The sequence below is a fragment of the Lissotriton vulgaris genome, chromosome 2_1 (assembly GCF_964263255.1).
Source record: "Lissotriton vulgaris chromosome 2_1, aLisVul1.2, whole genome shotgun sequence".
NCBI lineage: Eukaryota > Metazoa > Chordata > Amphibia > Caudata > Salamandridae > Lissotriton > Lissotriton vulgaris.
Genome location: NC_141687.1, coordinates 20,316,949 through 20,334,212, shown reverse-complemented (window position 1 = coordinate 20,334,212; position 17,264 = coordinate 20,316,949). Strand labels below are relative to the sequence as shown.

At 43.7% G+C, this 17,264-nt stretch overlaps 1 protein-coding gene across 1 annotated transcript in view; it reads right to left on the bottom strand.

Moving 5' to 3' along the window:
- Positions 1–17,264, bottom strand: part of LOC147729479 (uncharacterized) — a 207,140-nt gene that overhangs the window by 8,593 nt on the left and 181,283 nt on the right. Inside the window, exon 6 of the mRNA XM_086954000.1 lies at positions 1,248–1,280. Within this exon, the coding sequence (XP_086810126.1) occupies positions 1,248–1,280 (33 nt within the window). The remainder of the gene's footprint in view (positions 1–1,247; positions 1,281–17,264) is intronic.

The window sequence follows — 17,264 nt, the reverse complement described above, 5'->3', positions numbered from 1 at the left end:
TGGATGACAGATTTGGCTGTGGGTTACGTACTTGGAGGATGTGCTGCAGAACAACGAGGAAGTGGTTCAGAAAATCAAGCGGCAGTGTAAGGTAAGCGATTTTTTATCTGTATATTTATAATGATGTGCACATTGTTGTGTATGTTATTCTGTGTATTTGTTATGTGTATATGTTTTTGCCCCTCCAATGTGCTTTGCCACCAACTGCCACTGATTGACACCCGGGCGAGCCTGTGGTCCTCATGGATGAAGGCCATTCAGCATGTGTTAGATGCATGTTAATCTTCAGGACAAACCTACAACATCAGACACAAGTTGTACTAAGGTGTATGTGCGACAGATTAGTGTGATGGGTGGTAATGTGTGGGCAGTTGTGCCTCATGCCTCAGGTAACTGTCATGTTGAATAATGACGTTACAATGCAAAAATTACAACGTGTGCTTTTACAACATGGTTTTTACATCGCAACTACCAATTCAAGCACTCCATTTCCACACATACGATTACAACGCATACCATTACAACATATAATACTTTTAAGGCCACAGTAGGGTTAGTGTTGGATAGTGTAGGGGTAAAAATTACTATAAGTGTTGAATAGTGTAGTGGTAAAAATGACTATTCACCCTCCAGTGAGAGCAACCTTAGGGAATGTTTTGGATAGTGTATGGGTAAACATTACTATTCCCATGTACCCCAAAACCCATACCCACCCTAAAACTAAAAAATCTCAATTACTTACCTTATAATGCGTTGTAATGGCATGAGTTGTAATGGTATGCGTTGTAATGGCAAGCATTGTAATGGCATGTGATGTAAAGGCAGTTGTGTTTTAACAGTTGTGTTGTAAAGGTAGTGCATAGTAATGACTGTGTTGTAATGGATGTTTCTCGTCATGTCAGCGAATCGTTTGTTTACTGGCTAGGAACTCCCCTCGGGCCACCGCACATACAGTCTCACATGATCTCTTATTCTAAGATAGTGCCCATCTACCGTTCTTTCTTTAGTATGTAGAGAGGCCTAAAGAACTACTTTTGAGGTAAGTAACACTTGTTAAGGTTGTTGTTGGGAAAAAGTGGCCACCCACCCTTCTGGCTAATAGACAGATCTCTCTAGACATACAGAGTTTCTAATATATGTCTTCTATGTAACATGTTACACTTGTTACATATGTTGATGCACACTGTAGTAGACAGGGAGCGGACTAAATATATACATTCAAGGATGCAAAAAACGTATAGATGTACCTCTGAAGGCTGTTGGGTCAAAAACACGACTCTCTGCGAAGATAAAAGAGAAACATAACAAGATATTATTTTTTATACATTGTTCCTTAGTTATATGCTGATATTATACACATTAATCAGTTGTATTCTTATATTCCCCGGCACCACTTTCCTTCTATGGAGGCATTACCATATTTACCACCCTCTCCACCCTGAGACCGAAAGTGAAAAATGAAATGACATGAAATAAACATGAAATGAAATGAATATTTGTAAAGCGCATGGCTACCAGAAGGTCTCCCAGTGCCAGGCAAACGTAAAGCATCCAGTGGCCTAATGAAACTATAGGGCCTCCCTGAAAGGTTCTGTGTGGAGCCAGACATACATCTCCAGGGGGCCCCTTCCTACACAAAAACAATCCTGCCCGCCACAGAGGCACCCTTGTACCGTGGTGCAAGACCGCTTACTTTGGCGGCGATATGCAGCAAATTGTGCACCAGTACAGGGGCAAAGGCCACTCATGCACAGTTTCTAAAATACAGTGCCTTCCGGCCATCTCACATTAGTGTAGGGCAGCACAGCAAGAAGATTTGCAAGGCTGCCCATGCCAATTCCTCGTAAGTGAGAGACTCAGTGTTAAAACAGCCTTTCAGTTTATCAAAGGACCCCTCGCCCACCGGAGCCACCTAGCGTTTGAAGGATGCTTCAACTCCTTGGCTGGTGAGGTTGATTATCTTACAAGAGGAAAGGGTGAATTTAAATTGTCTTTGGGTTACACAACAATGTGATATGTTTTTTATAGTGGCCACCTTGGAAAAGTGTTGTAAGCAGTGGTGGATGTGTTCAGAGAAACTCTGACCCCCCAATGAGGGTCTACATGTTTTAGCCATAATGTCTTCCAACACGCTTAGGGCTTATCTGCAAGCACAGTGCACTTTTTCACTTTTAATGACGTTCCAGTGGCAAATGAACCAGTAGATGCGTTGCCTTGCACTGTTAGGGGGAGGCGTGCCATGGGCATTATGGTGAGTGCTCCCATGTGACACCCGTGGCATTTGACACATTCCTAGATTTTCAACATGCTGTAAAGTAGGGTGTGTGTCAAAAGCCTGCACGTCCCCAAGGGTGGTGTAAGGGTGGTTTTTGTGAAGGAAGGCAACTCTTCCCCTACAAAAACAACCGGATTTCAACATAGACATACTTGCACCATGGCAGCCATTGTGCACCAGCACTGTTAACAAGCATTTGCAATGCAATAGGTCTCGCATTACTGAAAGTTTGAGCTTTTGGTGTTGTAATTAATAAAGCAACGCCACTAGCTCAACCTTTCAGTAACTGAAAATGTTATTGTCTTTCATTTCCCTTCATCAAGCATTAATTAATTAATGGCATTGTAAATGACAATGTCTTTTACCCACTGTTAACCCCGCATACAGACATACATAGAATCTGGACTACAAAAGAGCACACATCCATGCATGCCGAGAAACACACGTACCCTGTGAGACAGACATACTAATACATAGACTCAATGTCATAGAGGCACAGGGGTTCACCGAAGCATATGATCACACACGCAGGCACACTGAGTCAAAGGTATGCTGAAGCTGTGGGTCTGGTAGACTAGCCAACACACCATACATTGTTACACTGAGTAGAGGTGCACATATTCTGAGACAGATGTTTTAATTATTAAGCTCCAGGTGCTCACTGTAAAAATCATGGGGATTTGAAGACTGACGTGACATTATAAAGTTTAAACTGATGAGTTACACACGTCTGCAACACACATGACAGCAGCCAGGAGTGCCCTGTAGGGCTGTGTGCACACACCTGCTTATCACGTGGGCAGTGGGACTGTTGTGGGGGCAGTGGGAAGGGTGTGGGCCAGTCAGATGGGTGTGGGGGCAATGAGTTAGGTGTGGGGCAGTGGGACGAGTGTGGGGCACTGTTTGAGTGTGTGGGCAGTGGGACGGGTGTGTGGGCAGTGAGACAGGTGTGTGGGCAGTGGGACGGTGTGGGGCAGTGGGACAAGTGTGGGGCAGTGTTCAAGTGTGTGGGCAGTGGGACAGGTGTTGGGTAGTGGGACAAGTGTGGGGCAGTGGGACGGGTGTGTGGGAAGTGAGATGGGTAGTTGGCAGTGGGGTGGGTGTAGGGGATTGGGGTGGGTGTGTAGGTAGTGGGAAGGGTGAGTGGACAGTGAGAAGGGTGCGTCTAGGTACAGGTGTGGGCCCCATTACCGCAGCCAGCAGTGCCCTGTAAGGCCGTGTGCATACACATGCTTATCGCATGGGTAGTGGGATGGCTGTGGGGCAGTGTTTAGGTGTGGGGCATTGGAACGGGTGTGTGGGCAGTGAGACGAGTGTGGGGCAGTGGGGTGAATCCGGCAAGTTACAGATGTGGGCTGCATGGCAGCAGTGCCCTGTTGGGCTGTGTGCACACACGTGCTTATCACGTGGGCAGTGGAACGTGAGTGGGGTACTGACCAGGTGTGGGGCAGTGGGACTGGTGTGTGGGCAGTGAGGTGGATGTGGGGCAGTGAGATGGGTGTGGGGAACTGGGACAGGTTTGTGGGCAGTGAGATCTTGTGGGGCAGTGGGAGAGGTGTGTGGGCAGTGAGGTGGGTGTGGGGCCCTGCGACGGGTGTTTGGTCAGTGAGACAGGTTTGGGGCAATGAGACAGGTGCGGGCTCTATTCCGCGTGCCAGCAGCGCCCTGCAGGGCCGTGTGCAGCTCATCTGCAGATATTGCACAGCAGTCCGATGCTGTTCGGGTAGTTTCCTGTCCGTTGTGAGCAGTGCCCAGGGCGTGGCTTGCACTGTATGGCTCCTAGTGAAATGCTGCATCGCACAACCACACTACTAGCCCAGTCTTGAGTGAGTGCTGCCTGACCTCAAGCCCCAGGTGGTTTTCGACTCCACCAGAGCCTCCCATGCAAGAAACACACCCGGAAAGTGCCCTTATGGAACCCTGTGCGTGCATGCACGCATACGAGGGTCCCGTGAAGTCTCAGCGCGCCCCTGTCATTTTAAAAATAAAGACTGAATGAGAGGCTGCTGGGACCAGAATGAGTGGAGCCGGGGGTGGGGGGACGGGGGCAGTTAGAGAGAAGGTAAGGGGCTAGAAAGCATTCTGGGGCTCCTATACATGGCTTTGGGTGGGCCGGGTCCTGCCGGTGCTGTCAATACTAACTAGCTGTCTTCATGTTTAGTCGTGTTACTTCTAAAAGGAAACAAGATGTACACTGGGACATGCATTTCATGGATGAAACATTCACATCCTTAACAGAGACAAATGAAAATAAGCCCGGAGTGGTGCGCGCAAGCAGCCCACCTCTCTTTCCTTTTTCATTTAGTTGTTTCCATGTAAAATGGATCCAAAAAAGAACAAGCCCGCGAGTGGTGCACACGCCACAGCGAGACATGTGGTTTCAAATATCGCGCCTGTGTCTTGGACCAATAATTGAAACCACATGGCAGCAGTGCGGGAAAGTGACACCAATAGGCCATGGGCTGAGTAATGCGCCAGCCTTTGGCCAATTGCGTGCTGTCTTTGATAAAAAGACATACTCAAAGGCCAATAGCGTGGGTCAAAAGGAAAACAGATGCACAAGTGTATGCGATTCCTAGGTCTGTTTTGAAACCCCCTACTAGAGATCTCTTGCTGTGCGACAATGCTGCGCACTGCAATACCAGGCGCGAGACCTAAAAACGACAGGAATATACCGTATCTCATAAGTACAGCACATTCCTGACCATTTCTTTTGACGTAGAGCAGCGCAGCAAAAAGGCTTGCAGCATGCATTCCAACCTATTCTTCCCTCGGACTGTGCGACTCAAAACTATAGTATGCCTTATGCAAATCTAACATTTGGCTGCTTTTAATTTAACTCTGGTATATCACAGGGAGAAATGTAAAATTACCTCACAAAGAAGTGGTAAAGAGGTACAGAACACGCAGGCCCAGATCACAGCACATGGAAGTTAACAGCCATGCGGAATCAACAATTACGCAGGCATCATTCACAACTCAGAACAGGCACACCACGAGCAGTAAGTAGCACTGATGGCATTCCTTGCAGCGGAAAGATGTAGCCTGGACAGCAGCTACAATTGTGCAGTACAGTGAGCAGCTATGGAACCCACCCTTGCACAACAGGTCCTGCATGGGCAACAGCTGTGCAAGCTTCTTTTGCACAAAACATGAAAATCATAAGCAGCAGCTGTGCAAGCTTCTTTGAAAGAGAACATGAAAACCATTGGCTACTACTTTACACTCCTGTAACATCCCTAAATTCAGTATTCAGGGAACCCTTGCAGATCCTGCCGACCGGAAAGAAGACGGACATGAAGACTCGCCAAGAGAAAGAGCTGAAAATCCAGAAACTGACTTGGTGCCAACCATGCAGGCCTGCCTGCTGACTTGGAGAACTGCACCAAAAGATGACTTGTCCTGCAGTTGCTGGGTCTCGGACACCTGGAAGACCTGCCAGTACTTATTCCAGGAACCAGGACCTCCTGTGAAGCTGGGAAACTGCTTCTCTGTATCCTGCAGGCACCTGGAAAGAACTGAGAGGACACCAAGATCGCCAAAACCTTGCGCCTAAGGACACCTTTACACCCGTTGCTCCAAGCTCGAGTTGAAGTGGGCCAAAGGGGTCAGTGTGGTCCCCCAACCTTTCTGAGTTCTTGTCCACCCTGGTTGCACCCCTTGTGAATTCTCCCATGTAAGTTACTTTACTGTACCTGAATGCTGTACTTGTTCTACCTCCCATTGGATGACATTGCTGCTTATGAAAATTGCATTTTGTTAACTTTGTGTCACGGTGCCTAGATGATCCACAGGAGTCAACGCTAGTCCCAACGCCCCACCACCTCAACAGCCACCCGAATCAAATATCGGGGTAACGTCTAAAGTGGGGGGGAAAGGGGATGTGGAAAAGAAAGAGAGACAACCTCTGTGCAGAAGAGTTGTTTTACTTCTCCTCAGTTCGGTCCACTGGAGTTCTGGTGTGCTAACCATGTAGAGAAATGCATATCATGACACACTACCAAATTCATTTTCTTTACACACAAAAGGAAACTTTGATAATAGCCCTTACCCTATAGACCTTGGCTACGGCTCCTCTCTCAAGTTGAATTAATGGTGTTTTATCTTGTATCAGTTCCTGTATGAACACAGCACTATTAATACTTATTATTCAATTAAACCTTACCCACTAATAGTCGTAAAGTTTGTCTAATTTACCTGATACAGATTTAATTCCGCATAAAGTAGCTTCAACTGGAGTGCTCTGAATAATGTAGATAGTGAATCCTGAATTTTCCTTATTGGCTAGAATGCCCTTGCTATTAGTAAACTAATCCTGTAACCTAAGCTACTATAGTATTTCAGATAGTTAACATCACTATACTGATTACTCCATACTAATTACAGGTGGCAACTGAATTGTAACATTTGGACACAACCGCTAAACTTGTAGACTCCTCCAACGAAACTGTGATACAGTTCTCAATTTTCTTTTCTTTAAAAAAACTACAATAAATCTCTTACTGTGGAATTCCCTTGTTGCGCATGCTTTAATTCATCAAACTCACTGAACAGGTAAGAATAACAGTCTTTTCTTCCGAAAATGCAGGCGCATAGCGGAAATGCTACTTGACTCAGCAAACTACAGTTTAAGTGCGTCGTTCGCCTGTGGAGCGAGCACCTCGTTACCGCCGTTGCCCTAAAGCCCAGAAACACTAAACTGGCAACTTCCTTTCTGTCGGGTCTCCGATGTTCTGCCATTTTCTGCCTCACAGTTTCTTATCGCATTGTCGCAGGAAGAGCGTGGAAACAACGTGAAGTCTTCTCCGGGTATTTAGATTTTTCTCTTAACAGAGTTTTTTCCGTTGTTTTCGTGCTCACGAGGTCCTGATAGTACCTCCCTCCAAAAGGGGTCCCCTCAATTTGGGTTTCTTTGGATGTGCCTTGTGAAAGTTTCTGACTAGTCTTGGAGCATGTACATTAGAAGAAGGTTCCCACGATCTTTCCTCTGGTTCAAACCCCTTCCATTCCACCAAATAGAACAGCTTATTTCGAGAGATTTTGGAATCTAAAATTCTGCTAATTTCAAATTCTTCACCTAACTCTAAGTCTAATGGTTGGGGAGTTTCTTTGAGTCTTGCATTTACTTGCTTCTTTTTTAAAAGTGAGACATGGAAGGCTGAATGAATGTTCAATGATTTTGGAACCTGTATTTTTACCACCACTGGGTTTATGATATTTAACAACTTGAAAGGACCAATGAACCTGGGTTGGAATTTTCTATTCCCTTTTAGCCTAAAATGTTTAGTGGACAACCACACTTGCTCACCTACTTCAAATTTCGACCCTACCCTTCTTTTCTTGTGAGCTTGTTTTTTGTAAGACTGTTTTGCCTTGAGTAAATTTATTTGGGCCTTCTTGTATTGTAAATGTAAATGTAAATGTATAGGCATTTATATAGCGCACTACTTACCCGTAGGGTCCCAAGGCGCTTCGACCGCTGCGAAACCCTTCCTGGCTACCCTGAGCGATGGTCCCTTAATGGGTATCTCCCTGGTGAGACCAGGCATCCCCGGCGGTCTGGTGGGGCCGTTAGTGAAGATGAGGCAAGCTAATGCCCAGAGTTGCCGAGTGTGATCGCTGATCAGAGTGGGCACCGAGGCGAGAGAATTATCGAGTCCGCTGACCCTGGTCCAGAAACCTGCCGCGCCAGGAATTGAACCCTGGTCCCGGGCCGTCCTCTGCTCTCGGGTCTGCCACCTCTAACCAGTGAGCCACACTACTTCACATTACATCTCCAACTCAGACATTACTTTTGTGATTGCTGGCACAGTTTCATCTTTTTGACCTAATATCAGATTTGGGTGTCTACCTGAGTTTAAATAAAATGGTGAATACTATGTGGAGTCATGCACAGCATTATTATAGGCAAATGGGGCTGTCCACAGTAATTCTGACCAATTTCCCTCCTGTTCCAACAGATAGAGTCGCAAATACTGCTCCAGTTATTGGTTTACTCTCTCTGTTTGTCCATCCGTTTCAGGGTGGTAACTGGTAGAATACAGCGTGTCAATTCCCATACTGTGCATTAATTTTTTCCAAAACGTCGATAAGTATTGAGTTCCCCCATCTGATATGATTATCTGGGGAATTCCGTGAGCACGAATTAGGTGTTGATTGAATACCTGCACTAACTGTGGTGTGGTGAGAACTGACCTTAATGGAATGAAGTGTCACATCTTAGAAATTAAGTCTACTAACACCAGCATAACTGTGTTACCCTGACTGGATGGAGGATCTACAATCAAATCTAGTGACACTGTATGCCAGGGATATGGTTCATTAGGCAAGGGTTGCAATAAGCCTTGTGGGGCTTGTCGACTAGGTTTTCCTTCAATGCATAACTCACAGGTTACAACATACTGCCCTACCTGAGCCGCCATGCCACGCCACCAAAAATGTCCGCTGATCAATTCTATAGTTTTCTTCACTCCCTTGTGTCCAGCTAAACGATCATCATGGCAACCTCTCATGGCCTTTTCTTGCATTTCTTTCGTTGGTAGATACAACTTCCCCTCATAGTAGGCAAGGCCTCCAACAACAGTATTCTTGCTATCCAGTTCGGCCCAATTCTTTGATTCCTCATTTGAATAATTCTTCTGGATCTCGTCAGTAAACTCTTCCAGATGAATGGCTCCAATGTTTTTACTTAAAGGAATAATGGTTTCTTTGGGAGGGGTTCTTATTTCCTCTGAGGAATTCATCCTGGATAGTGCATCCTACCGTTTTTTGCACCTGGTTAGTAGGTTATCATAAAGTCGAACTCAGAGAAATACAAGGACCATCTCAATTGTCGAGGGGTAAGCGTCTTTGCTGATTTTAAGAATTGCAAGTTACGATGATCCGTGAACACGGTCACACAATGTTTGGCTCCTAGAAGGTAATGTCGCCAATCTTGAAATGCTTCTTTAACTGCAAGCAATTCCTTATCCGCTATGGAGTAATTGGATTTTGGTTCTGACAATTTTCTTAATCTATAAGCTACAAGATGGAGTTGACCTGTTTGTTTGTTTCTTTGAGACAAAATTCCCCCGTAGCAAAATCTGATGCATCAATTTCCACAAAGAAAGGTTGCTCCGGGTCTTGGAGCTATGACAAAAGCCTTTTTCATGTTTTGAAATGCCACCTGAGCTTCCTTGGACCATACAAATGTCCTCCCTTTTTTCAACAATTGAGTGATGGGTGAGACCTTAGCTGAGAAGTTTGTAATTAATCTCTGGAAAAAATTGGCGAACCCATGGAAACTTTGCACCGCTTTCACACTCTTGGGTGAAGACCAATCTTGTATGACTTGAACTTTTGAATCATCCATTTCCACTCCATCAGCAGACAGAACAAACTCCAAGAATTCCACTCGGTCAACATGAAATGAGCATTTTTCCAGTTTGATATACAGATGATATTCAAGCAACCTTTGAATAATAGCTCTTACGTGTCTTACATGATCTTCCATATTGTTCGAAAAAAATCATTTTGTCATCAATATAGACAATAGCCACCTGGTCCAAGAACTCCCGTAGGACATCATTAACAAAGTGTTGGAAGGCAGCTGGGGCGTTACTTAGTCTGTATGGCATCACTCGGTATTCGAACTGGCAATATTTTGTCCTAAAGGCTGTTTTCCACTCATCTCCTTCCGCTACTCTCCCCAAGTGATGTGCCCCTCTCAAATACAATTTTGTGTAGATCTGAGCCCCCTTAACCTGATCCAATACTTGGGATATAAGCGGCAGGGGGTAACGATTCTTGATTGTGACTTGATTCAGGGCTCTGTAGTCAATACAGGGACAAAGTGTTTCATTCTTTTTTGGTCGAAAAAACAAAGGTGACGACACCAGTGATTGGGAAGTTCGAATAAATCCGATTTTCAAATATTCTTCTAAATATTCCTTGAGATAGATATTCTCTGCTTCAGTTAAGGTATAGATGCGACTACAAGGTAACACAGCTCCAGCTTCCAGCTCGATTTTGCAATCGTAATCCCTGTGTGGAGGAAGTCTTTCGCATTTTTTTCCGCATTTATTTTAATCAAAAACGCTAGCCAGATCTTGATACTCTTTGGGTATTCCCTGTGTTTCCACCATGCAGATACTAGTTTTAAGTTGAACTAGCTCAGTCGCTGGAGATCCTTCAAACTTAGGCCTAGATTTGGAAAAGCAGTTCTTTTGACAATGCTCAGAGTTCATTTTACTGTTCTTCTCTCCCAATCAATGGTAGGGTTATGCTCAGTTAACCACGGCAACCCCAATATCAACTGGAATTTTGGGGCATCAATACGGTTGAATCCTGTACATTCTCGATGACCCTGTAACCCCACCAATTGGAATGTTTCAGTTTCTTCAATGATGGGGCCTGAAGTAAGATTTGTGCCATCGACAGCCTTTACCTACTCAAAATGTTTCTTCTTGACAAGTTTAATTCCGATTTCTTTTGTGTACTTTTAATCACAGAAATTACCTGTGGGACCGGAATCAATCATGACTGATACCTCTCTAATTTCTTGAGAACCAAATTCTACAGAGAAGGAGACTGTGAGATGAGGGACCGCTGACTGTAAAGTGTTGACCAACTGTTGATGTTCAGGAAGTGACTCTTCGTTACATCCCACCAGGGCAATTCTTTCTACTGATGGGATTTGTCTTTTAACCCTTGATTAGTTTTTGTTTTTTTAGGACACTCTTTTACAAAATGTCCTGAGGCCCCACAGTATAGACACAGATGATTAGTACAACGCTTCTCCTTCTCCTCTTTAGTAAGTGGACCTCTAATGGATCCAATTTGCATAGGTTCTTCTCCGACATTGATGTCGGTTTTGTTGCCTTCTGGTTTGATGTGATCAAGACGGGGAATGAAGGATCCAAAATTGTTTTTCTTCTCAGATCATCTCTCATAAACACGGTGATCAATCTGGAGAACTAAATCAATTAATTCAGAAATGTACAGAGGTCTTTTAGGTATCTGTGCTAGAGCGTCTTTTAATTCATTCTTAAGACCACGGTAAAATATGGCTGAATGTTTTCCCTCAGGCCAATCGGTCTCCACTATTAATTTGTTAAATTGTGCAATGTAGGCTACCAATTCTCTATTCCCTTGCTTCAGGTCCAGCAGTTCATTGTCGGTAGCCTGATTGGTGGTTCTTCTGTTAAAAATTCTTAAAAACTCCTCCTTGAATAGCTCAAAATCACACAGTGCTGGATCGTTACGGGAGATTAGAGGCATAGACCAGGCATCGGCATCACCACTCAAATAGGACAGCATGAACACAACCTTTGCTTTATCCTCTTTGAAAACTACTGACCTGCATAGAAAATGTAGGGAGCATTGGGTAAGAAATATTTGGGCCTTGTGAGTGTCCCCACTATACCTCTCTGGATTAGTTAAAGGAACAATTGGGGCCACTGAAAGTATAACTTGTGTTGCAACTAAACATGGGGGAATTTTGCGAATTCGCAATTCACAAATTTGTGGATTTGCAAATTGGCAATCCGCAAAATACGTGAATTCACGCGAATTTGCGGATTTTTTTGTTTTTGCGTGTTCGCGGATGTTCGTGAGGCGCTTTGCAATTTCGCGTGTTTTTTTTTGCCTGCTTAATCACTGCCACCCTCTCGTTTTTTATGCCCATCTGCCCTCTGTACCACTCGTTTCTGTGCCCTTCTGCCCTCAGCCCCACTTAGAATGGCGCCGGCAAGCTGCCAGCGCCATTCTAAAATAGCTAGAAATAGCTTCAACAGGAAGCACTAATAGATAAAGTAAACCAGTTGCTCCAGTTGAAGGTCAAATTAAGTTACACAATCATTAATCACCCCAAGTTTGGGGTGATTAATGATTGTGTAACTGAATCTGAGCAGCACCTGCTTTACTTTACTATTAGAGCTTCCTGTTGAAGATGACTTTTGTAACTATTTTAGAATGGCTATGGCAGCTTGCCGGCGCCATTCTAAAAGAGTTACAAAAGTCAGCTTGAACTTTTGACCCAATCCGTTCCGCTCACGGATTTTGCGGGAAATTCGCGAATCTCGTAGATTGCGAATTTACCGAAAATCCGCGAAATCCGCAAGCGGAACGGATTGTCCGCTGATGCTTAGTCGCAACTTCTGCTGCCGACCTATGTGTTGGGTTTAACTCAGGCAAAGGTGTAGTTCCTGCAAGGAGCTCCTCCATTTTCTGTTTAATTTGATGAGTTTCCTACTGGGATCTTTTAACCTCATCTCTAAGAACTCTATTTTCTTCTGCGGCTCATGTGAGTTGATTCTGTAACCCTTCTAAAACCCCAGCTAAGGAATTTAAATCAATCCCCTCTACCATGTCTACTCAGGTGGATAAATGGCACTTCAATCTCTCACGGTGCCTAGATGATCCACAGGAGTCGATGCTAGTCCCAACGCCCCACCACCTCAACTGCCACCCGAATCAAATATCGAGGTAACGTCTAAAGTGGGGGGAATGGGGAAGTGGAAAAGAAAGAGAGACAGCCTCTGTACAGAAGAGTTGTTTTACTTCTCCTCATTTCGGTCCACTGGAGTTCTGGTTTGCTAACCCTGTAGAGAAATACATATCATGACACACTACCCAATTCAGTTTCTTTACACACAAAAGGAAACTTTGGTAATAGCCCATACCCTGAAGACCTTGGCTATGGCTCCTCTCTCAAGATAAATTAATGGTGTTTTATCTGGTATCAGTCCCTGCATGAGCACAGCACTATTAATACTTATTATTCAATTAAACCTTACCCACTAATAGTCCTAAAGTTTGTCTAATTTTCCTAATACAGATTTTAATCCACCATAAATTTGCTTCAACTGGAGTGCTCTGAATAACGTAGATAGTGAATCCTGAATTTTATTTATTGGCTAGAATACCCTTGCTTTTAGTAAACTAATCCTATAACCTAAGATACTATAGTATTTCAGATAGTTCACATCACTATACTGATTATTCCATACTAATTACAGGTGGCAACTGAATTGTAACATTTGAACACAACCGCTAAACTTGTAGACTGCTCTGAAAAAACTGTGATACAGTTCTCAATTTTCTTTTCTTTACAACAAACTACAATAAATCTCCTTCTGTGGAATTCCCTCATCGTGCATGCGTTAATTAGTCAAACTCACTGAACAGGTAAGAATAACAGTCTTTTCTTCTGAAAACGCAGGCGCATAGCGGAAATGCTAATTCACTCTGCAAACTACAGTTGAAGTGCGCAGTTGGTCTGTGGAGTGCACACCTCGTTAACGCCGTTGCCCAAAAGCCCAGAAACACTAGACTGGCAACTTCCTTTCTGCGCGTCTCCGACGTTTCGCCATTTCCTGCCTCACAGTTTCTTATCGCGTATAGGCATTGTCGCAGGAAGACCGTGGAAACAACGTAAAGTCTTCTCCAATGCGGGTATTTAGATTTTTCTCTTAACAGAGTGATTTTCCTTGTTTTCGTACTCACAGATCGGGTGGCAGCCACTGAGGTCCTGACACTTTGTGAATGCAAAATAATTTCTATTGAAAATGTACTCACCTCATTGTATTGATTCTGGTGCCTAAATATGTATAGAGATACTTGTTATTTTTATAAATTGTTGTGGATCTCCCTATTGAGTTGTATGCAACATTTATTGACTATTGTGTGTATTTGTATATGTCTTAAACTCCTCTCCGATAAGCCTAAGGCTGTTCAAACACATTACCCCCTAGAAGAGCACCTAGGGATTGCTCTAGCAAGCCCTGTCCATTCATAAGAGAACCTCTAGATTCTTTGCACAATATATCTCATTTTTTCTGTAAAACGTGTTTTTATTAGCATTTCTGTTGGGCGCACACTTTGTACATTACAGCAAAAAGAGTTTCAAGATCAGCAGTACAAATCTTTGTGACACGAAAAGTAGTGAGGTTGAACTCGCTTATGCAATCATATCCAAGCCTTCTTTTATGGAACCTCTATAATGTACAGTACAGTGTCCAGGAGTGTACAGGCCAAGGATACCCCCATTGTGAGGATGCAAACGGATAACCTGTCTTTCTTTTGTGACAGGTTTGTTGCCCTACCCTTCTAACGGGAAGGTCCCCCACTAGGAACTCAAGTATAAATACAAAGGGAAAAACTAAGCCCCTCCAAGCAACAAGGTAAGTGGTGGCTGCTCTAACTATGGAGAGTATTTCACCGTCTCGTCAAATGCAGGTGTTTAAAATTGGAAGAGCTGCATGTCTCTGAGTGAAGGCGGACATACTGCCAGTGGAAAGCCCTGTGTGAGAAAGGCAAGCAGTGGTCCCCACTTGTGTTCAAAGCTTTTATAATCATCGCAGAAGATATCCACCATTCTCTCGAGACACAGTAGTTTGCAAAGACGAGAGTGCCAAATTGAAAGAGTGGGGGCTGACTTTCTATTCCAGGCGGCTGTTATCGTTACATTTGCAGCTCCTATGCATGTCCACATGATGCTTTATCTACTTTGGTTTGATGTTTAAGGGAAGGATCACGGATGCCCAAGAGGACCCCCTCCAGAGTAGTTGGTATGGGGTAGCCCAGTATGGTCTTAATTTGCACAAGGATTGCATCCCAAAATGATCTTATGGTGGGACAATCCCACCAGATATGCTGAAAATCCCTGAGCAAACCACAGCCCCTCCAGCACCTGTCTGACGTGTTCGGAAAGATGCGTTTGAGTTTGGCGGGATATAGGTACCAGTCCATCAGTGTTTTCAAATGTGCTTCCCTTAATTCTAGAGAGTGAATACATTTTGTGATGTCGGACCACATGGCATTCCAATCTTTATCTAGTATTTCTCTTTGTAACACCCCCTCGAAAACATTGACATATATTGAGGACTTGCTGAGTGTGTGGAGGAAAAATATAAATGTATAGGAATTAAATCACCCCTTGTAGCTGCTTCGTGAACATAAGGAGTGAGAGCCCAATGTCGGAGTTGGAGGTAGCGGAAGTGTTCTTCTTGGTTTAGATGGAAGTCACTTCTACAACTATTGTTCTTTGGTTTTTTTTCCTTTTAAAAAGCTTTTATTGACAGAGATTTACAACCAAACAATGCAGTCATGGCATCAATACATCAAAAAAGTGAAATTGAAAAACAATCATGTTAATTTCATTTTTTAAAGATAAAGCAAAAAAAAGGACATGGGAAAGAAACACAATGATACCCCTCCACAGACAGGAAATCATATAAAGAAAGAGAAAAAACATCCAATCGATTTATTTAATCCAATCATCAACCAGTGCCCAAATCCTAGATGCCATCTGTCTCCTCCTCCGACCCTTAAGAGAAAAAACTGAAAATTCAAGCCTATGAATATTTAATAATCTAGCTCGCCAATTCGAGAAAGTCGGGGCGTCAGAGGATAACCATTGAGAGGTTATACACAACCGAATCTGGGACATAGCTATAAACAGTAAAGCTGATTCAAAACATGTATTTCTAACGACTTCCCTGTTCCCAAGATCACAACCAAGTATCACCAATTCTGGAGTCAGAGTGCACCTGATCTTAAGCGTCGTATTAATGAAACATTCGATATCTGTCAAGAAACTAAAGAGGGACGGACAAGAATAAAACAAGTGAATAATATCAGCCGCAAATAGCCCACACCTTGCCCAAGAATCTCCCTTTCTACTACCCCATTTTGAAATTTTTGCCGGTGTATAATATAAATCCAACTTTGCCATATAGCTTTGGGTTCTGAAAGTTCCAGAGACCATAACCTCACGGTCAAGCTCTAGCACTGGCGTTAAGTCAATGCCAGTCTTTCCTTCCCATTTAGTACTCAGGGCCAGCAAATCATCAGGGAGAACAGACAGTAAATATTGATACACCATGCCTATTCTACCTCGTTTCTGAGTCAATTCTTTGATAGGCAATTTGTATGACATGGAAGGTACAGCCTTCAGATGCTTATAAACAAAACTATGAATCTGTAAATATTTAAAAAAGTTGCGTGATAACAACTGAAATTTGTCTTTTATGAAAACATAAGGTAACAATTGCCCATCCCCAACTGAATCCCCTATTACCCACACTCCCTGCGATTGCCATGTAAACATGGTTTGATCCTGAAATATTCCAGGCAGAAGTCGAGCGGCTTTGAGAGGGGTATATATATTAATATTAGGGATACCTAATTTCCGCCAGATTTTCTGCCCGATGGTAAACGCAGCTATGATGACCTTAAATCTAGTTCTTTTATAATAGCTTGGCTCCAGCACCTCCAACAAAATACCCTTAAGCTCTTCACCCAAACCTATCTCAAAAATAGTAGGGCAATTGCTTAATGGCACCACAGCTTTATCTCCAAGTAGTGGTACTCCCAGCGACTGAGCCATCACTGCCCAGTAGTACCGGGACAAATTTGGTACCGACCAACCCTCACGATCCCGCGGTAGGCACATCTACTTAGCTGCCCTGCGGGAACGTCTATACCCCCACAAAAATCTATAACAAACCCTATCCGCATTAATCAAACTGCTTTCAGAGAAGTCTAGGGGGATAGTCCTAAATAAATATAAAAACTTAGGGAGTATTAACATTTTAAGGACACTGCATCGTCCATACAGAGAAAGGAGAAGATGATTTAACCACTCTAGTTTAGTATTAGCGGCCTCTAAAACCGGAAGAATGTTTAAATCCGGAATGGTTTGGACTGCAGCAGTTATACAAACCCCTAAATATGTGGCTTCTGTGACAACTGGGGCATGCGAGAATGGCATATCTGGTGTCTGAACCACCTGGGTTTTGGATACATTTAACTTATACCAAACTGCTCAGCCAAATCCTTAAGCGCACTAAATGCAGAGGAAACATCAGATGTTAAAACAACTATGTTGTCTGCATATGCCCATGTATGATAGATAGTATCGCCAGCCCTTATCGTCACTATGCCATGATCACCCTCTATTCTACTCAGGAATTGATCAATGTATAGGGCAAACAGCAAGGGTGAACAC